This window comes from Echinops telfairi, unplaced genomic scaffold (assembly GCF_000313985.2).
Source record: "Echinops telfairi isolate 266 unplaced genomic scaffold, ASM31398v2 ScPeMD7_70;HRSCAF=299, whole genome shotgun sequence".
In the NCBI taxonomy this organism is placed as follows: Eukaryota; Metazoa; Chordata; class Mammalia; order Afrosoricida; family Tenrecidae; genus Echinops; species Echinops telfairi.
The window spans coordinates 34,559,562-34,575,364 of NW_022103968.1; the positions used below are offsets into that span (position 1 = coordinate 34,559,562).

The 15,803-nt window shown below is 44.3% G+C and overlaps 1 protein-coding gene across 2 annotated transcripts in view; it reads right to left on the bottom strand.

Moving 5' to 3' along the window:
- Window positions 1–15,803, bottom strand: part of PDE6C (phosphodiesterase 6C) — a 52,383-nt gene that overhangs the window by 5,238 nt on the left and 31,342 nt on the right. For both annotated transcript variants that reach the window (XM_004701064.1, XM_013004256.1), the window contains exons 12-16: window positions 15,023–15,169; window positions 14,144–14,251; window positions 13,000–13,109; window positions 10,763–10,850; window positions 2,470–2,570 (exon numbers count right to left, since the gene is read on the bottom strand). In XM_004701064.1, coding sequence (XP_004701121.1) covers window positions 2,470–2,570; window positions 10,763–10,850; window positions 13,000–13,109; window positions 14,144–14,251; window positions 15,023–15,169 — 554 coding nt within the window. The remainder of the gene's footprint in view (window positions 1–2,469; window positions 2,571–10,762; window positions 10,851–12,999; window positions 13,110–14,143; window positions 14,252–15,022; window positions 15,170–15,803) is intronic.

A 15,803-nucleotide genomic window follows, 5' to 3' on the forward strand; every position in this document is an offset into this window, starting at 1 on the left:
AGGAAAGGCATTCTTAAGTGCATACTCTACCAATGCTTGCACTAGGATGCCTACATAGTGGAGTCTAAGGGAGCAAGGAACAGGGAAGGGCTATGTAATATTGGATGAGAAAATGCTGAAGATAAAAAAGCAATACAGAAAAAGAAAAGAAAACACAACTGGTAAATTTGAATGCACTAATATGAAAAGTGACATATGACAAATGAGACCGTGACAAAGATAAAAGGCAACAGACTAGGATGAGCTATCACAACATATAGAGCCAGCAAGAGATTAGAACCCAAAATGGAATGTAGGAAAAGATGCTCGGCCTCTCTGATAATCCAGAAAATACACATTTAGACAACAACAGGAAACTCTCATGCATTAGCAAAAATAAATAAGTATAATATAATTTTAATATGCTCAGATCCAGAAGTTTTCAGAGATGGGATCATGGGAACTCTGGTACAGTGTTGGTGGGAACACACACTGACGCAAGTTCTCGGGAATGCAGTTTTTCAAGGTTGCATATAATTAAAGCTATGCAGAGCCTAAGCCTTCTCGTCTTAGGTAGGTGTCTTTGAGAAACTCTCGTCTATACGCTAGGCTACCCAATGTAGCATTGCTGGTACCATCTAAATGCTGGTGAGAGAAGAATGGGTAAGATCATTATAACCTGATTAATATGTGAAAGAATAAGACAGTTGAGTGGACAATTAAATTATCTAATGGACAATTAAATTTCCTTATCCTGAAGGGCTTCTTTCACAATGAGGAGCAAAGAAAGAAAGTTACAGAAACGTATGTGCAATATGATACCACTTATGGAAAAATGAAAAGCACAATGCCACATGATATTGGAAAGGTTGAACAGACATCAGCATCAGGAGGGTGACGTCTGTCAGGGAGGGAATTGTCATGATAGGATGTGGGCAAAATACATTCCCCTATCACTAATGATACATTGTTTCTCCCTGAAAGAGAGAGACCTGCAGCAAATGTGGCAACGTGAACATTTGTTGAATCTGGGTTATAGAGGCATGAATTTGAGGGTGAGTCAGAACATGGCTTCCAGGGTTCCAGTTCAGTGTGCATTTATTACATGGGTTTATTCCAGACACAGCGGGCTCCAACACGCCTCTGATATCAGTGGATCCATGTCTGCTGCAGACAAGTTCTCAGAAACACACTCGTCTTAGACTCTTAGAGTGCCTTCAAAATAAAACGCCCAGTCACACAGGGGCTTCCAAAGTGGTCAGCTGGGCCTGTCAAATTCGAGGCAGGTCACCACAGAAGATTATGGGGACTGGTTTTGGGGGATTCCAAGACCCCAGAACAATCACGGGGGCTTATGAGAAGTTTAAAAAAAACACACACAAAACATTGAAAATGACATTGGTGAGGAAAAGACAAGGAAAGTTGCACAGAAAAAAATTTTTTCTATCACATCAAAGTACTTGCTCGCTCTTTAAGGATACCCAGCGCTGTCCTATGGGAATTCAGTTGGGAAGCCATACCCCACCCATACTACAGCCCTTCTCTCGCCTCTTCAGACTTGGTTTTGTTCCCAAAGCTCAAGGAGCATTTTAAAAGAACACAACTTGTGTATCACAAGGATGCCCACACCGCCATGTTGATATGGAACAGGTGAGAGAAAGGGAAGCCCAGCTTTCAGAAGTAAGTGGATCTACATGGTGGATGTGTCAAGAAACAGTAGCTTCACGGTTTGCTGTTTTGTTGTGAATGAAGGTTTCTCTGATTTCCTACTAAGACGTTTTTACCCACCCTGGTTTTATACTTTGTGGCACGCTTGACATATTTAATCATTAGATTTTTAATTGAGAAGGATTTGAGAGATATCATTTGACAATGACCATATGAGTCATTAAATAATTGGATCCTATAACTGGCTCGGTTTGTTCTAATCTAAATTCACCAACCTACTTTACACTTGCCAGGAGCTTGGGGAACCTGGTCTCCCTGGCAATTATATTCTGTTACTGTAAATAGCTTAGCCCTCCTATATGGTCTATAACCCAGAGATTTGTGAGTCTGGCTCATGGGCATCAGAACCTCCAAGGGTGTTCCTCTCCAAGGCTCTGACAGGATCAAGTTCCTGAGCATGGCACACAGATTCTGGGTCAAGATTTGTCACCCAGACAAAAATCTACTTTGTGAGGTTTCCTGAAATATTCTTCTGACAAACCACAAACCTTGCTATGGATTTTTCCATTCAAACTACATCAGGTAACAAACTACTTAATATTAGGGGCTTCCAGTGCTTCCAAATGGCCTAATAAAGTCACTTCTGGTTTTTCTGAGGGTATTCTATTCAACATCTATTTAAAAAGAAAATGAACAAATGTGTGTGTATGCACATGCAGGTGTGTTTATGATAGAGAGAGATAGACAGAGAGACAGTCTTTTAACTTTAGTGCCATAGCCCAAGGTAAAAGGAAGGTCAGTGATGGGAAGTGATGTACTTACTTGAAATACAAAGCCAGGTCAGTTGCTATTATTGCAACTTCAAACAAATGAATGACTGTTTCAAACTGGCGTTTATTTAGGTTCTGGAAGATGTTTAAAGTCTATGAGGAAAATTCACAATAAAATGCCGTCATTAACTTACCTTTAATTCAACCATCAATCAAACAAAGTCAGTTTGACAAAGTAATCAAAGATGAGACTTCAATTATAGAAATAAGGAAAACAAGGCCTAGTAACACTTTTTGTTTGGTTTGATTTTCAATTTTGAGCCTATGAATTAATCAGTGGTTCTCAACCTGTGGGTCGCGACCCCTTTGGGGGTTGAACAACTCCTTCACAGGGGTCGCCCGATTCTTAACAGTAGCAAAATTACAGTGATGAAGTAGCAATGAACATAATTTTTGGGTTGGGGGGGTCACCACAACATGAGGAACTGTATTAAAGTGTCGAGGCATTAGGAAGGTTGAGAACCACTGGATTAAGTAAACCCCTTTACTTTGACTCAAGTGATTTGAGCTATAAAAATAGATGCAGTTAACAAATGTTCTTATCGTCAATGTTAATCTCATATCATATAAGCATTATCTTCCAGAGCCATTTAAAACTGTAATAATGGATTATCACTTTTGGTGGAAATTTTTGTGGAGCTTAAATAGAAAGGAGTCCTGGTGACCTAGTATATTATACATTGGGCTGCTAACCACAGGGCTGGCAGTTCGAAACTACTAGCCACTCAGCTGAAGAAAGATGAGGCTTTCTACTTCCATAAAGAGTGACAGTTTTGGAAACCCACAGGGGCAGTTCTACCCTGTCCTGTAGGGCCGCTGTGAGTCAGAACTGACTGAAGGACAGTGCGTTCAAGGAATGTCTGGTAGGTGTACAGTTGTTAGACCTGTTGAGTTATCCACTAGCTGGTTCAGAGGGCCAGCAAGACTCAGTCTTTCAGAAGCTACAAATTTCACTGGCATTTATGTATCTTTCAGGGGAGGGCGATGAAAAGAGCCCCCCATTCTTAAAATATTTCATTATTTTACAAAGACTTCACTAGATCTTTTTTTATATAATGTTTCTTACTAGTAATTCCTTCACGGGGCAGTCAACTTCATGTCTTAGTTTTCTGGGAAATGGGATTGTAAAGGCAGAGGTGCTGTTTTAAAGGCTTTACAGGGCAAGCCATTGAGAGGTCTGTTCAGTTGTTAATTACAAAAATCATGATCTCATGCCATCTTCAAACATCAAAACAAATAAATTGTTCATAAAAGGGTTAAAAGACAACCCGCAAATTAGGAAAAAATATTTAGCAAATATCAGATAAAGGGCTAATTTCAAAAAGCTACAGAAAACCACAACACTTTTTAAAAGATAAATACAAATAACCAAATAAAAAGATAGGCACAACCGTGTGATCACGAGGTATCAGGCATCAGAAAACCCAAACCATACAAATATATTGATGCAAATGAATGGAGACCAAAGCCCATCGGTAGACAATTGGACCTTCCCTCACAGCAGGGTCACAAGGAAGGAAGGGATCAGTCACGGTGCAGCACAGCACCCATGGAACACACAACCTTCCTCTAGGGCAGGGGTTCTCCACCTTCCTCATGCCGCCACCCTTTCATACAGTTCCTCATGTGGTGGTGACCCCCCCAACCATACAATTATTTTCATTGCTACTTCATCACTGTCATTTTGCTGCTGTTATGAATCGTAAGGTAAATATCTGATAGGATGTATTTTCATTGTTACAAATTGAACTTCACTAAAGCATAGTGATCATCACAAAAACAAAATGTTTATTTCTAATGACAATTCAATGAAGTTTGGTCTTGAAGCAGGGTGTAGCATGGGTAACAGTCTTCATGCCGTGTACTCGTCTGTGGGCGGACCTGCCTGGAGACATAGAGCGGTGTCTCGGTTTCTAAGACCATGGGAAATGGGTGTTTTCCGATGGTCTTAGGCGACCCTGTGAAAGGGTCGTTTGACTCCCAAAGGGGTTGAGACCCACAAGTTGAGAACTGCTGCTCCAGTTCTTTAATGCTTCCTTTCCCACTATCATGACCACAGTTCTACCCTACAAATCCGGCTAGCCCAGAGCATGTGCATTGATACAGATAAGAGCTCTCGACACATGGAGTCTAGGACAGATAAACCCCTCGGGAACAGTAATGGGAATAGGAATACCATGAGGGTAGGGGGCAGGTGGAAGGAGAAGGGGAAGAAACGGGGAACTGACTACAATGCTCAACATATAACCACCCCCGCCAGGGGGGGCGGACAACAGAAACATGGTGGAGGGAGGCAGTGGATGGTGTAAGATATGAAAACAATAATAATTTACAATTTATCAGGGGTCCATGAGGATGGGAGGCAGGGAAAAAAGAGGAGCTGATACCAAGGCTCAAACAGAAAGAAAATGCTTTGAAACTGATGATGGCAACATATATACAACTGTATTTGATACAATTTATATGTGGATTGTTGTAAGAGCCCCCAATAAAATGATTTATTAATTTTAAAATGGGCACAAAGCATAAATAGACAATTTACTAAAGATGACATTCAGGTGGCTAACAATCATATGAAGAAATGCTTGCATTCATTAGCAATAAATACAAATTAAAACACAATAAGATACCACCTCACATTGACAGTCTTAGAAAAAATTTTAAAATAGAAAATAATAAGTGCTGGAGAGGATGTGGAGATACTGGAACGCTCATACATTGCTGGCGGAATTGTAGAATTATACAACCACTATGCCATCAAGTCAGTTCCATCTCACAGTGATCTAACATGCAACAGAATAAAACACAGCGCAGTCCTGTGCCATCCTCATAACCACTGCTGTTTGAGCCCACTGTCTCAACCACTGAATATCACAAGGCAAATGTGCTCAAATTTATCAATCAGTCCTATAAATCTGATGTAAACTACATTCAGTGTAAAATGAAAACACAATGCAGTGCCACCCAATCCCCACCTAGTGGATAAATGAGAACGATGGGAAACATCGAGTGTTGGGGAGAATTTAGAGCAATGAGTACAATCAAATTAGTTGACAGGAATGTCCCTTGTTACAACCACTTGGGAAACTTGTTTACTTGTATCCGTTAAAGCTGACCATATGCATCCTTTCAAATTCTGTCACTGCCATCAAATGGATTTTGACTCATAGCCGCCCAATAGGACAGGGCAGAACTGCCCCAGGGGGTTTCCAAGACCCTAACTTTTTACAAAAGTTACAGTGGCTAGTAGTTTGTAGAATGGCTAGTAGTTTCGAACTGCTGACCTTGTCGTTAGCAGCCCAATGTTTAGTACACTCTGCCACGAGGGCTCCTCATGCATATCCTAGGGTCCTACGACAAAGAAAAGCCATTCCTAGGTATATATCATACAGAAATGCAAACATTTGCTTAGCAAAAGATATGTTTTCGATCACAGCAGAACCATTCCTATTAACCCCAAACTGGTTATGATTCTAATATCTTTCAATAGTTGGCTGAGTAAATAAGTACAACATAATCACACACATAGGTACTTTTGGAAAACAGTAGCAGAGAAAGGAACACATATAAAAGGTCAGTTAGTAACTACTTGAAAGCAATTACCCAAAGAATCACATGAAGCATTCACATCAGTGATTCCCCCATAGTCTCCAAAATACAAACACTCCAAGAGGAGAATGTAATGTGACAATAATAGTATAAAAAGTGAACCAACAAAGCTCATTAGTAGAATGAAAAGTCTACCTACTCCTCACGTACTGACATGGTTAGCTTCCAAAGATCAGGCTGTTATGCGAAATTCAGTTGTCTACAAAATAGGGGATGACCACATCAGATCACAAATCGGGATGATGACATCATGCCCCAACTGCCAAAGTACTCCGTCCATAACCGCCAAACCACTGAGGATTACGGCAGTCAAGTTGAAACGTAACTGCAATCATCACATCCAGTAACTTTAATGTGAAAAACAGTTGGATAGTAAATGTTTTACGATGGTTGTAAATATGAAATGTTGGATAATCAGGTAGTCAGTCAGTGAAGAGTGGGTGTAATAGATCTCAAAGAAAAAGCATTTCAATTTAACCCCAAGAGACACTAGAGAACTGTCCTCAAATTTCTGAGGTCAAGAAAGTGAAATCTGATATCTTTCTATCCACCAGGCTGAGCTTCAAATAGAAATATAAGTACCTTCATCACTTCTGAAAAGTTACCAGCTGACAAAAGTATAGCCAAATAATATTAAATAAAAATCAAATACATAAACACTAAGAACCCATGGCAAAAGACTCATGGTTAATATCAAGTTCATTTAAATGTAGAATAAGGAATAAACCATTTTGGAAGTTATTGAAATTACAGAGCAAAATTATACAGTTTTAAAGGTGTGAAGGGATATGAGGAATCTTTTAGGGTAATAAAAATGTTCTGATTTATGCTTCCAGAAGGAGTTTCGCAGTTGTGTACAACCATAAAAACCCTTAGAATTACACATTTATACTTCAACTAAATTGATTTAGAAACAAAACTCTGACTATAGGCAACTCAAATGACTTGAATGATATGATCCTATCTTTTCTAAATATGCTTCTGTCCATGCTGCCTATGTATTTTCACAAGGTGACTGCAAATGTTAATGAAGCTATCTATTTGGAGTGGTCAATTTGAGGAAGGTTTTTTTGGTCTTTGGAATTTTCCCTATTCCTTGAATTTTTATAGTGGTTATGTCTCACTCTTACAAGGGTAAGTCGTTGACTTTAAAGATACGTAAGCATATCATACTGCATTTGTTTTCCTAAGTCTTGTGCTAAAAAACCATGATCGAAGTGCAACCGGACAACAGCAGACTAGTTCCCGGCCCTGATCCAACGTGGTGCCTGGTTGCTCAGCTGCTCTCACCTGATCCCGGAGAGAACCTATTTTTGTTGGCGCCTGGTTGTTTAAATGGCAATAAAGGTACAAATTCTGGATAGCCCACCCAAAGGGGTAGAAACCAAAAACTCACCGCCATTGAGTCAGTACCAACTCACAGCCACCCTATAGGACAGGGTAGAGCTGCCCTGTGAGTTTCTGAGTCTGTCACTGTGTATGGGAGTAGAAAGCCCTGTCTTTCTCCCCAAATGGGTAGAGACCACTCTAATTTATTCTGCCGGGGCTTTTAGGTGAAGGGAGGCCAGGCCATTTGAACCTTTCAGGTGAGTAGCAACGCACCATTGAGAGAATATTGTCAACAGCCTGACCCCTGATAGCCATACACAAGACCATTTCGCCTCCATGTCTTCTTTATACAAAACGAGACAGGCTGAGGTTGATATGGAAAAGCACAAAAACGATGATCATATGCTTTGGAAAGAAGTGCTTTGAATAAGAACAGGGTTCCGCTATTTATACGGAGCAATTGATTTATGTCATTTCCGGGGCAGCACGGTCTAGAAATGTATTCTGCTCCACATTTGGCTGACAATGCTTCCACCTATTCACTGGCTTTTAAGAGTTGGCTGCAATTGGGCTTAGAATGCAAATCGTTCCGACCTCAACACAGTGAGTCCACTTCTACTCGGGGGTTAAGGGCATTCCCATTCAACGTTCTATAATGTGAAAACAGAATGTCTGAATAATGCCCACGAAAGGAAAGCATGGCTGAAAAATCCTAAGGATTTCCCTGATTTGAAAAAAAATAATAAAGTTTGTAAGTGTGGGCAGTATTTCCTTATAGCATAAGCACACACACATCAGGAGAACTACATCATCTGCCAAGAATGTAAAAGAACATCTGATCACTAAAACTCTGCCCCCTTTTTTAGCATGCAATTTGATTGCACATAAGCAAACCCTGTGTAGCTGCATTGCCTAGCAACTCTGTTTGCAAGGCTTTAAAGTCTGCAATTAGCAGGTTGGATAGTATGTAGAAAGGTCCTCACAAAGATGATGTGGATTACTGGGAAGCAATATTCCTTTTCAGAAAGAATAATACATCTTTTTAAATAGCCTTCAGAGTCAGTTTAGTCCACAGAGTAAATAGCATTAAAAAGTTAAGATGGAAAACTATAACTATAAACTGTCCAACCCAGAGGGAAAACAGAAAAGATATACTAGAACCCGTCCAATGTCAACCACTTAAATATCTGGCTGTAGTTAAAAATATATATATATATGTTTTGCTTTCATAAGTAAATCTAGAATACATTTGACACTACCTGACTATGCTATCACATAGTTTTCATTTGGGGTGCACAAAAAATTCTTACTCAGAATTGTTTCCTCCAGCAAAACAGAGACATAACAAATTGGGTAGTAGTCATTGGTTCTTATCTTCCTGGGGAGCACTGGTGGCATAGTGGGTAATGAATTGGGCTGCTAATCGCCAAATCCGCAGTTTGAAACCACCAGCTGCTCCTTGGGAGGAAGATGAGGCTCTCAGACCCCACGGGAACAGTTCTGTGTCCTACAGCGTCACTAAGAATCAGAATCAGCTTGATGGCGGTGTGTCGGGGCGGGGTGTGGGGGTGTGGGGGTGTGGGGGTGGTGTTTTGAATCTTCCAGAATTGCTTTCAATTCCACTCCTTTTTCTAATTCTCACAGAACAGAATAGTCATTGTTTTCATGGTTACATTCTGCTCCAGGCTCTTGTGTTTGCACACCAGAAATACTGGAACTCTGAAGGTTGCCACAAAGTAGAGTTTCCCCAAGTGTTTACTGAAGCAGACTGTCGCACCCTTCCGCCTGGGAGCAACTGTGACCTTTCAGGGAACATCGGCTCGCGTGACCTCAGTGACACCAGCGGTCTTTATTGTCAGTCACTCTGACTCGTCACGATGCCAGTTCCTACAGAACGGAACACTGCCTGTCCCGTCTGAACCGCCCTCACAGTCGTTGTACTTGAGCGAATTGTCGCAACCACGGTGTCAGTCTAGCTCCTTGAGGGTCTTCCTCTCCTTGGGCGGACCGCTCCTTTCCCAAGCAGGGGTCCTTCTCCAGGGACTGGTCTCTCCTGAGAACATAGCCGGAGCATGTGAGGCCAGGTCCCACCACCCGTTTCTAAGGAACGCCCTGGCTGTCCTTTCTCCAGGATAGATTTGTTTGTGCTTCTGGCGGTCCTTGGTATTTTCAGTGTTCTTTGCCAACTACGTAATTCAAATGCACCGTTCTTCTCCAGTCGTCCTCACAGTTATTACAGCGCCATGCCCATCTTATGGGTTCTGGTCCCTGCCCCAGAGGACAGAGGGGACCTGCCCCAGAGGGCTTCGTAGGCTAGAATTGTGACCTAAATGGCCACATTTCTCTCCTGTGAAGCAGCTGGTGGGTTTGAGCCACACACCTTTCTCTTGGGGGCTAACACATAACCACCAGAAGCTGAGAGGAGACAAATGTCTCCATGGGACCTATTTATCCCAGTAGGTGGGTGCAGTTTTGCACAAGTTCTCTTCCCATGATCAAACACTGCTGCCCCCAATCTGATCATGACACATTTTCATCGCTTCTGCTTCTGGCTTGGAACCTTCCCAAGACGTTTTTGGTTTGTTTTTTTGTTTGTTTAATTGCCTTATATCTACAATCTTTCCATGTGTCTCGATCATAAAATATAATTGACCAAGAGGAATGATTAGCACCTATGTTCTGTGAATCGTACATGCTAGGTACAAATCATAGCAAACCCAAGACCAAGCTCACGGGCACCGCTCAGCATGAAGCCCTCTCTTCTCCGGGCCCCACCCTTCTCGGGGCCCCAGTCTTCCCCGGAATGTGACCTTGCTCTCTGGAACACCCAGAATGTGGCTCAGTCTCTCTCAGGTGGCAGCTCTCTGATACTATCTTAGATCCTGATTCCTGACTTCCTCCGGTACTTCCAGTACTTGACTTTCTCAAGGCATGCACCAGGCCTGTGGCGGCAGGTTTCAGACTAGAGAAAGTTCAGCAAACACTGATGGAAAGAGTAAGTATATCAGCGGCTTGCCGGCCGCCTTTCCGTCTCCACATTTATCCACATGTTTGGGCGCACAGAGGCCTGTCACCTCCACCATAAGCTCTTCCCCCCAAGGCCCATGGAGATCCTCAGATGTCCCTAAGGTTACATAGGCTTGACTTTGAACCCAAATCCTTAACATTTGGATTCCATGGCCTTGATTCCTTTATCTCGGCTCCTTCTTCCTGGGTTGTTAACAACTGGCAAAATCGTCATGTTGGTCCATTGGCTTCCCTGAGGGTAGTCACCATTCACGGGTATCCAGTTTTGAGGATTTGGGGTGGTGAGAGCTTGGAAACAGGGCGCCCGGGAAGCTGCGTACCTCATCCTGCAGGAGAGTCCTACTGTATTCTAGGTGGTGGCGCTCCAGGATGGACGAGCCGTGAAGCCTGGCCAGTGCAGATGTGGATCTGGAAAGAAACGCACCGGCCACCATTAGAGCTGCTTCCTTGAAGGGATCCTCAGATGGCGCAAACAGGCTAAGCTCCCAACTACTGGCCAAAAGGGGTGGCCTGAACCTACGAGAGGTGCCCAGAGCGGGTGATGTGCTTCTGAAAGTCACAGGGTTGAAAGCCCTGTGGGGCTGTTGTGCTCTGCACTCGAGGCTGGCACGAGTCACCGTCGACGCACCGGCCACGAGCAGCAGCAAAGCTGTGTATCCATACACAGGGGTCCCCATCCCAGAGAATCCCCACCGTCACAAGAATTTGCTCGCGTCGCCCCTCATCTGCTAAGTGGCTATAAACAGCATCTTGGAGAGGGCTTTTTGGGCTCAGAAGATGAAAAAATGTTCTTTAAAACAAAACAAACCAAACACACCCATCTTTTTAAAAAATCGGATGGAGGCATAAATGAGTGAATTATTTAAAGTAGGAAGTCTATCTCTCCTCGGCCTATAAAATCTTCCAGTCCCCTGGCACTTACGGTGGTGGATCATGACTTATAGGATGTGTCCCAGACCTGTTGCTGCTCGCAGGTATAGCTTATTGGCATAGGAAGTGTCATGACTGAATGATTTGGGGCTTTGGATTTTTGTTGGCGGTGGGTGGCGATGCCTGTGTTTTCTGTAATGGAAGCATGTTGAAATCCAGGGGGGATTTCTTTTGAGCTAATACGGATTTTGATACAATGATGTGGGGCACATATGTTCTAAGTGGACTTTGGAGGTGGAATTGTGGGGTGAGGCCCATGTCTTCAGCTTCATGCCCAGGGGTAGCACATCCTGCCAATAGGAGTGGCAGCTTTCCAAGAATCCTGAGAGACTGAACCTGTTGGCAAGTGGTATGTGTCCAACCGGTCATGAAAGGGAAACTTAAGAATTTCTCAAGTAGCAGAGCACCAAAAGAAGAAGCCCAAGAAGGGTCAACCCAATGGGCTCTTTGATGGGTCAAACATAAGAACGGTGGTGAGGACGGCCCAGGACTGGCAGGGTTCCAATTCTGTTGTCCACAGGGTTGCTATAAGTTGGAGCCAACTCAAAGGCCCCTGACAACAGCAGTCAGCAAGACAAAAATCCCCATAAAGTAATATTCCCCCCACCCCCCCCTCCCGCCAGGATAGTGGCAGAAGAACAGGGAGGCTTCCTAGTTCCGTGACGATTGACAGGCTCCGAAATGCACAGGGGCAGTTCGCCTCTGTCCCACGGGCTCCCCATGGGTCAGAATGGACTCGATGGCGATGAGTTTGGTTTTGGGTGTCCTAAGAGAGTGACACAGGTGTAACCGGAGGCCTTGCGTGGACTAATGGTTGTAAGTGGAGACTGTCTTTCTTCAACCTTTCCTAAAGGCCATGGGGGAAGCTTTGCTGAAAATTGAACCGTGAAAGAGAGGGAGGAGGGTGAAACTGGAGGTCTCTACTGCTTCACGTGAAGTCTTTGGCTTGGAAATATGGACGGAATCATTTTAGGGGAGACAGCAAAACAGAATCTTGGGCAATAGCTCTAGTAGGGAAATGTCATCTTAGCGCCAAGAGAACAGAGCTTTAGTGTCAGGACGTGGGGCTGGGAAGGATCAGACTATGTCTGATGGGATGACAACAGATTACAAAGTTAGCAAGTTATGTGAGTGCCTGCGTAGGAGTCAGAGAGGAAGATGGAATGATGTCAGCCTGGAGGGCAAGCTGACGGAGGAGTTTGGTGACGACAAAAGGGGAAAGTGGGCTCAGGAGGAAATGGTCTCTAGCTTGAGTTGGGTGATGTTACCCAGGCGAATGAGCGTAAAAATCCATTCAACCCAGGACCCAACTCTATGCACTTTACTGTAAGAACCCAGTACTCTGATTTCAAAAGGACACACCAAGAAGCTTTAAAAAAAAATAAAATCAAATGAATATGCAAATGAGGCAGGGATGCATTTGCAAATGGAAACAGAAGGGAACTAGGAGTCTGAGTCCCCGGGGGAGAGTATGGATGCTATGAAGGACCAGCACCTGGTCCTGAGCTTACACATGGCGAAGAGGAACGGCTTGGAGTAAGGGACAGAGGTAAGAGCCATGTTCTCCCTTTTTGTTCCTCCAACCGCCCACCGGGTTGTGTCACTGCCCCAGCGTGTGTTCACTTACTTCATCTGATACAAATTGTTGGTGCCTCGGTGGTCAATGTCATGGCAGAAAGCAGCAGCGAGCATGGCAAAGGCTTCAAGGTCCGTGTAGTATTTCTTCAGTCTTCCTGTCTAAATACACATACGCATATATACTTACTTGGATTAATCCACCTCCACACCAGGTACAGGACTGGACAACTTTGCTTCTAGTATACACGGAGCTGCTTTGAGTTGATAGCCAACTGATAGCAACGGCAACACTAGGGTCTCCAGGCAGTTCCTTCTGTTTCAACCGCATGCTGAGAATTTGCCTTTCCACCTCAGACATGCTGAATATGAATCGACATTTTTAACAAACCTCCCTGGGTGAGATGCAACTCCACAAGCAGTGCCCCAAAGCCTGCCCGCCACAGAGAAGGGAACCTGCCTTGTTTCCAGCGCTGTTTCCAATTAAGTATTGTCACTCATCTGGGCCATGCATGGCAAAACCCAGCCACCAAACTCCGACCTCACTGCCTAGAGTCAATACTGATTCATAGAGACCCTATAGGACAGAACGGAACTGCCCCATGACCCAGCAGGTGACAAGCTTTCCTTTTAAGAAAACCTAGCCAAGTGACCACTTCTCTAGGAAGGGGCTTATGGGTGATGGGATTGTGCCTGTGAATGCCAGAATGCCGAATCCAAAATGATGGATTCCATCCATTTCCCACCATGCTCAACTGGGATTTTTGCAGGTTTGCAATTACTTACATTGATGTGTAGGTTGCATGGAGCCCTGGTGCCATAGGGGTTCCACGTTGGGCTACAAGCCACATGGTTGGCAGTTCGAAACCACCAGCAGCTCCACGGGAGAAAGACTGGGCTTTCTACTCCCATAAACAGTTACAGCTTTGGAAACCCACAGGGGTCGCTATGAGTCAGCAATGACTTGATGGCAGTGAGTGAGTATGTCCCAGGGAAGTCCCTGGGGGGTACAAAGGCCCAGACGCTAACAGAAAAGTAGGTGCTGTGAGTGCACCCAGGGTTCAGGGCTCAGAAAGAAAGGCCTGGAGATCTACTTCCGCAAAGATGCATCCATTCTACCCTGATGCACCTGGGGGAGTGGGGGGAGGGGAGACATTGGATAGAACTCAAGGGCCACTGGTCTCAGCGGTACCTACCATCAGCAAAGTAAACATGGTCTGCCCAACGTTGAATCCGTGCCTCCAGTTGTGGTACGTGACGGAGCGGTAGCCTTTTTTCACCGTGTACATCCATCTGGTAAGAACCTGTTATCCGAAGGAGACAGTCCCTCTCAGACTTTGGACTAGAATTCTGAGGGTGAGAGGACCTGAGGCCATCTGTGGTAGTCACCTAACCAGGTGTCAATTTAAGGATGAAGAGTGTAGGGGTGGAGTCTAGGCTGTCAATCTGCAGATTGCCAATGAGACTTCTGTGAGTATGGCCTTCTCCTGGGAAATCTGGTACTTCCTCCTCAGAGGCGGAAGACACCTCGCTCTCTCTGCTACTCCCTGGGAGACATTGCAGAAGACAAGCCACATGGACGCAACCAGACTGCGGAAGCTGGGGAAGCCACAGAGAGATCCCTGCCGGCATCGAGTTGCTTTCAACGCCACCAGACCCAAAGACTTTCTACCCACTGGCTTGTGATCATGCTGCATTTGACCTCATTGCATGTGTTTCATGAGTCAGGAGAACTTTATAGATTTATAGCGGACTTATGGGCTAATATCGGGCTTATGAACTTAATCTGGACTGGACTGGGATGTTTTCTTCATGTTCATTTGCTCTTGTATATAAACCTCTCCCTTATATACATTTGCATGTTTATGAATTTCTTTCTCTAGTCTACCCAGACGAACACACCATCTTATCTACAAAGGAGGTCAGTCTTGTTGGCAGGGCTTCGGCAGGGATGTTCACAAAGCTCAACGGGATTTGGAATCCAAACTGAAGTTGCTCTCTGACCACGGAACACACGTGTGGAGTCCAGCATCAGGACCCCACCGTGTTCCCAGTGTGTTAAAATCCCACCTGACCTCTACGGGCACTTTGAATTTCTCCACTGCATTGATTTCAAAGAACAGGCGCAGTCCACACTGAACCAAACTGTGCTCGGTCATGGGGAAGTCGCTGAAGTGGAATTCGTACAGCTCGACTTGCTTTGCATCTGGCAAGTCTTCCTTCTGTTGAGACAAAGGGGGGCTGTATTAGATGACGTGACACCCACCCTTTTCTTAGAGGCCACACACAACGGAAATCTGGTATAAGACAAAATTACAATCCAAGAATTCCATACGCAAAACCCAGTGAGCCACACCGTGCCAGGCCTGGGATTGCTCGATTTACATACTTTCACAACAAACCTGTAAAACGATGCCCATTTTACAGATGGTGCCACTGAGACTCTGCTCTATTAGGAAACATTCTAAGTGATGGGACTCCCTTCCTGATTCAACTCCACTGGCTATTTCCTTTCTATGGTGCAAAATAAAAAGTTTACAGTTATCAGCAGCATTGTGCCCTCTTCAGCACTCAGGGTGTCGCTTTCCTCCCATTTGATAACTGTTCCGTAAACCATCTTTTCTGAGGCCATCCCTTATCCTTAACACGGTGCTGAACCCAACCCAAGCCCACTGCCATCAGGGTGAGTCTGCCTCATGGAGAGCCTTTGTTGGTTTCTGTGAGCGTAAATCTAGATGGGAGCAGACTGCCTCATCTTTCTCCTAAAGAGATGCTGGTGGGTTTGACCCATAGACCCTGTGGTTAGCAGCCACTGCATCAGCGGGGCTGTGCCAGCGGGGCTCCTTACACTGGGCT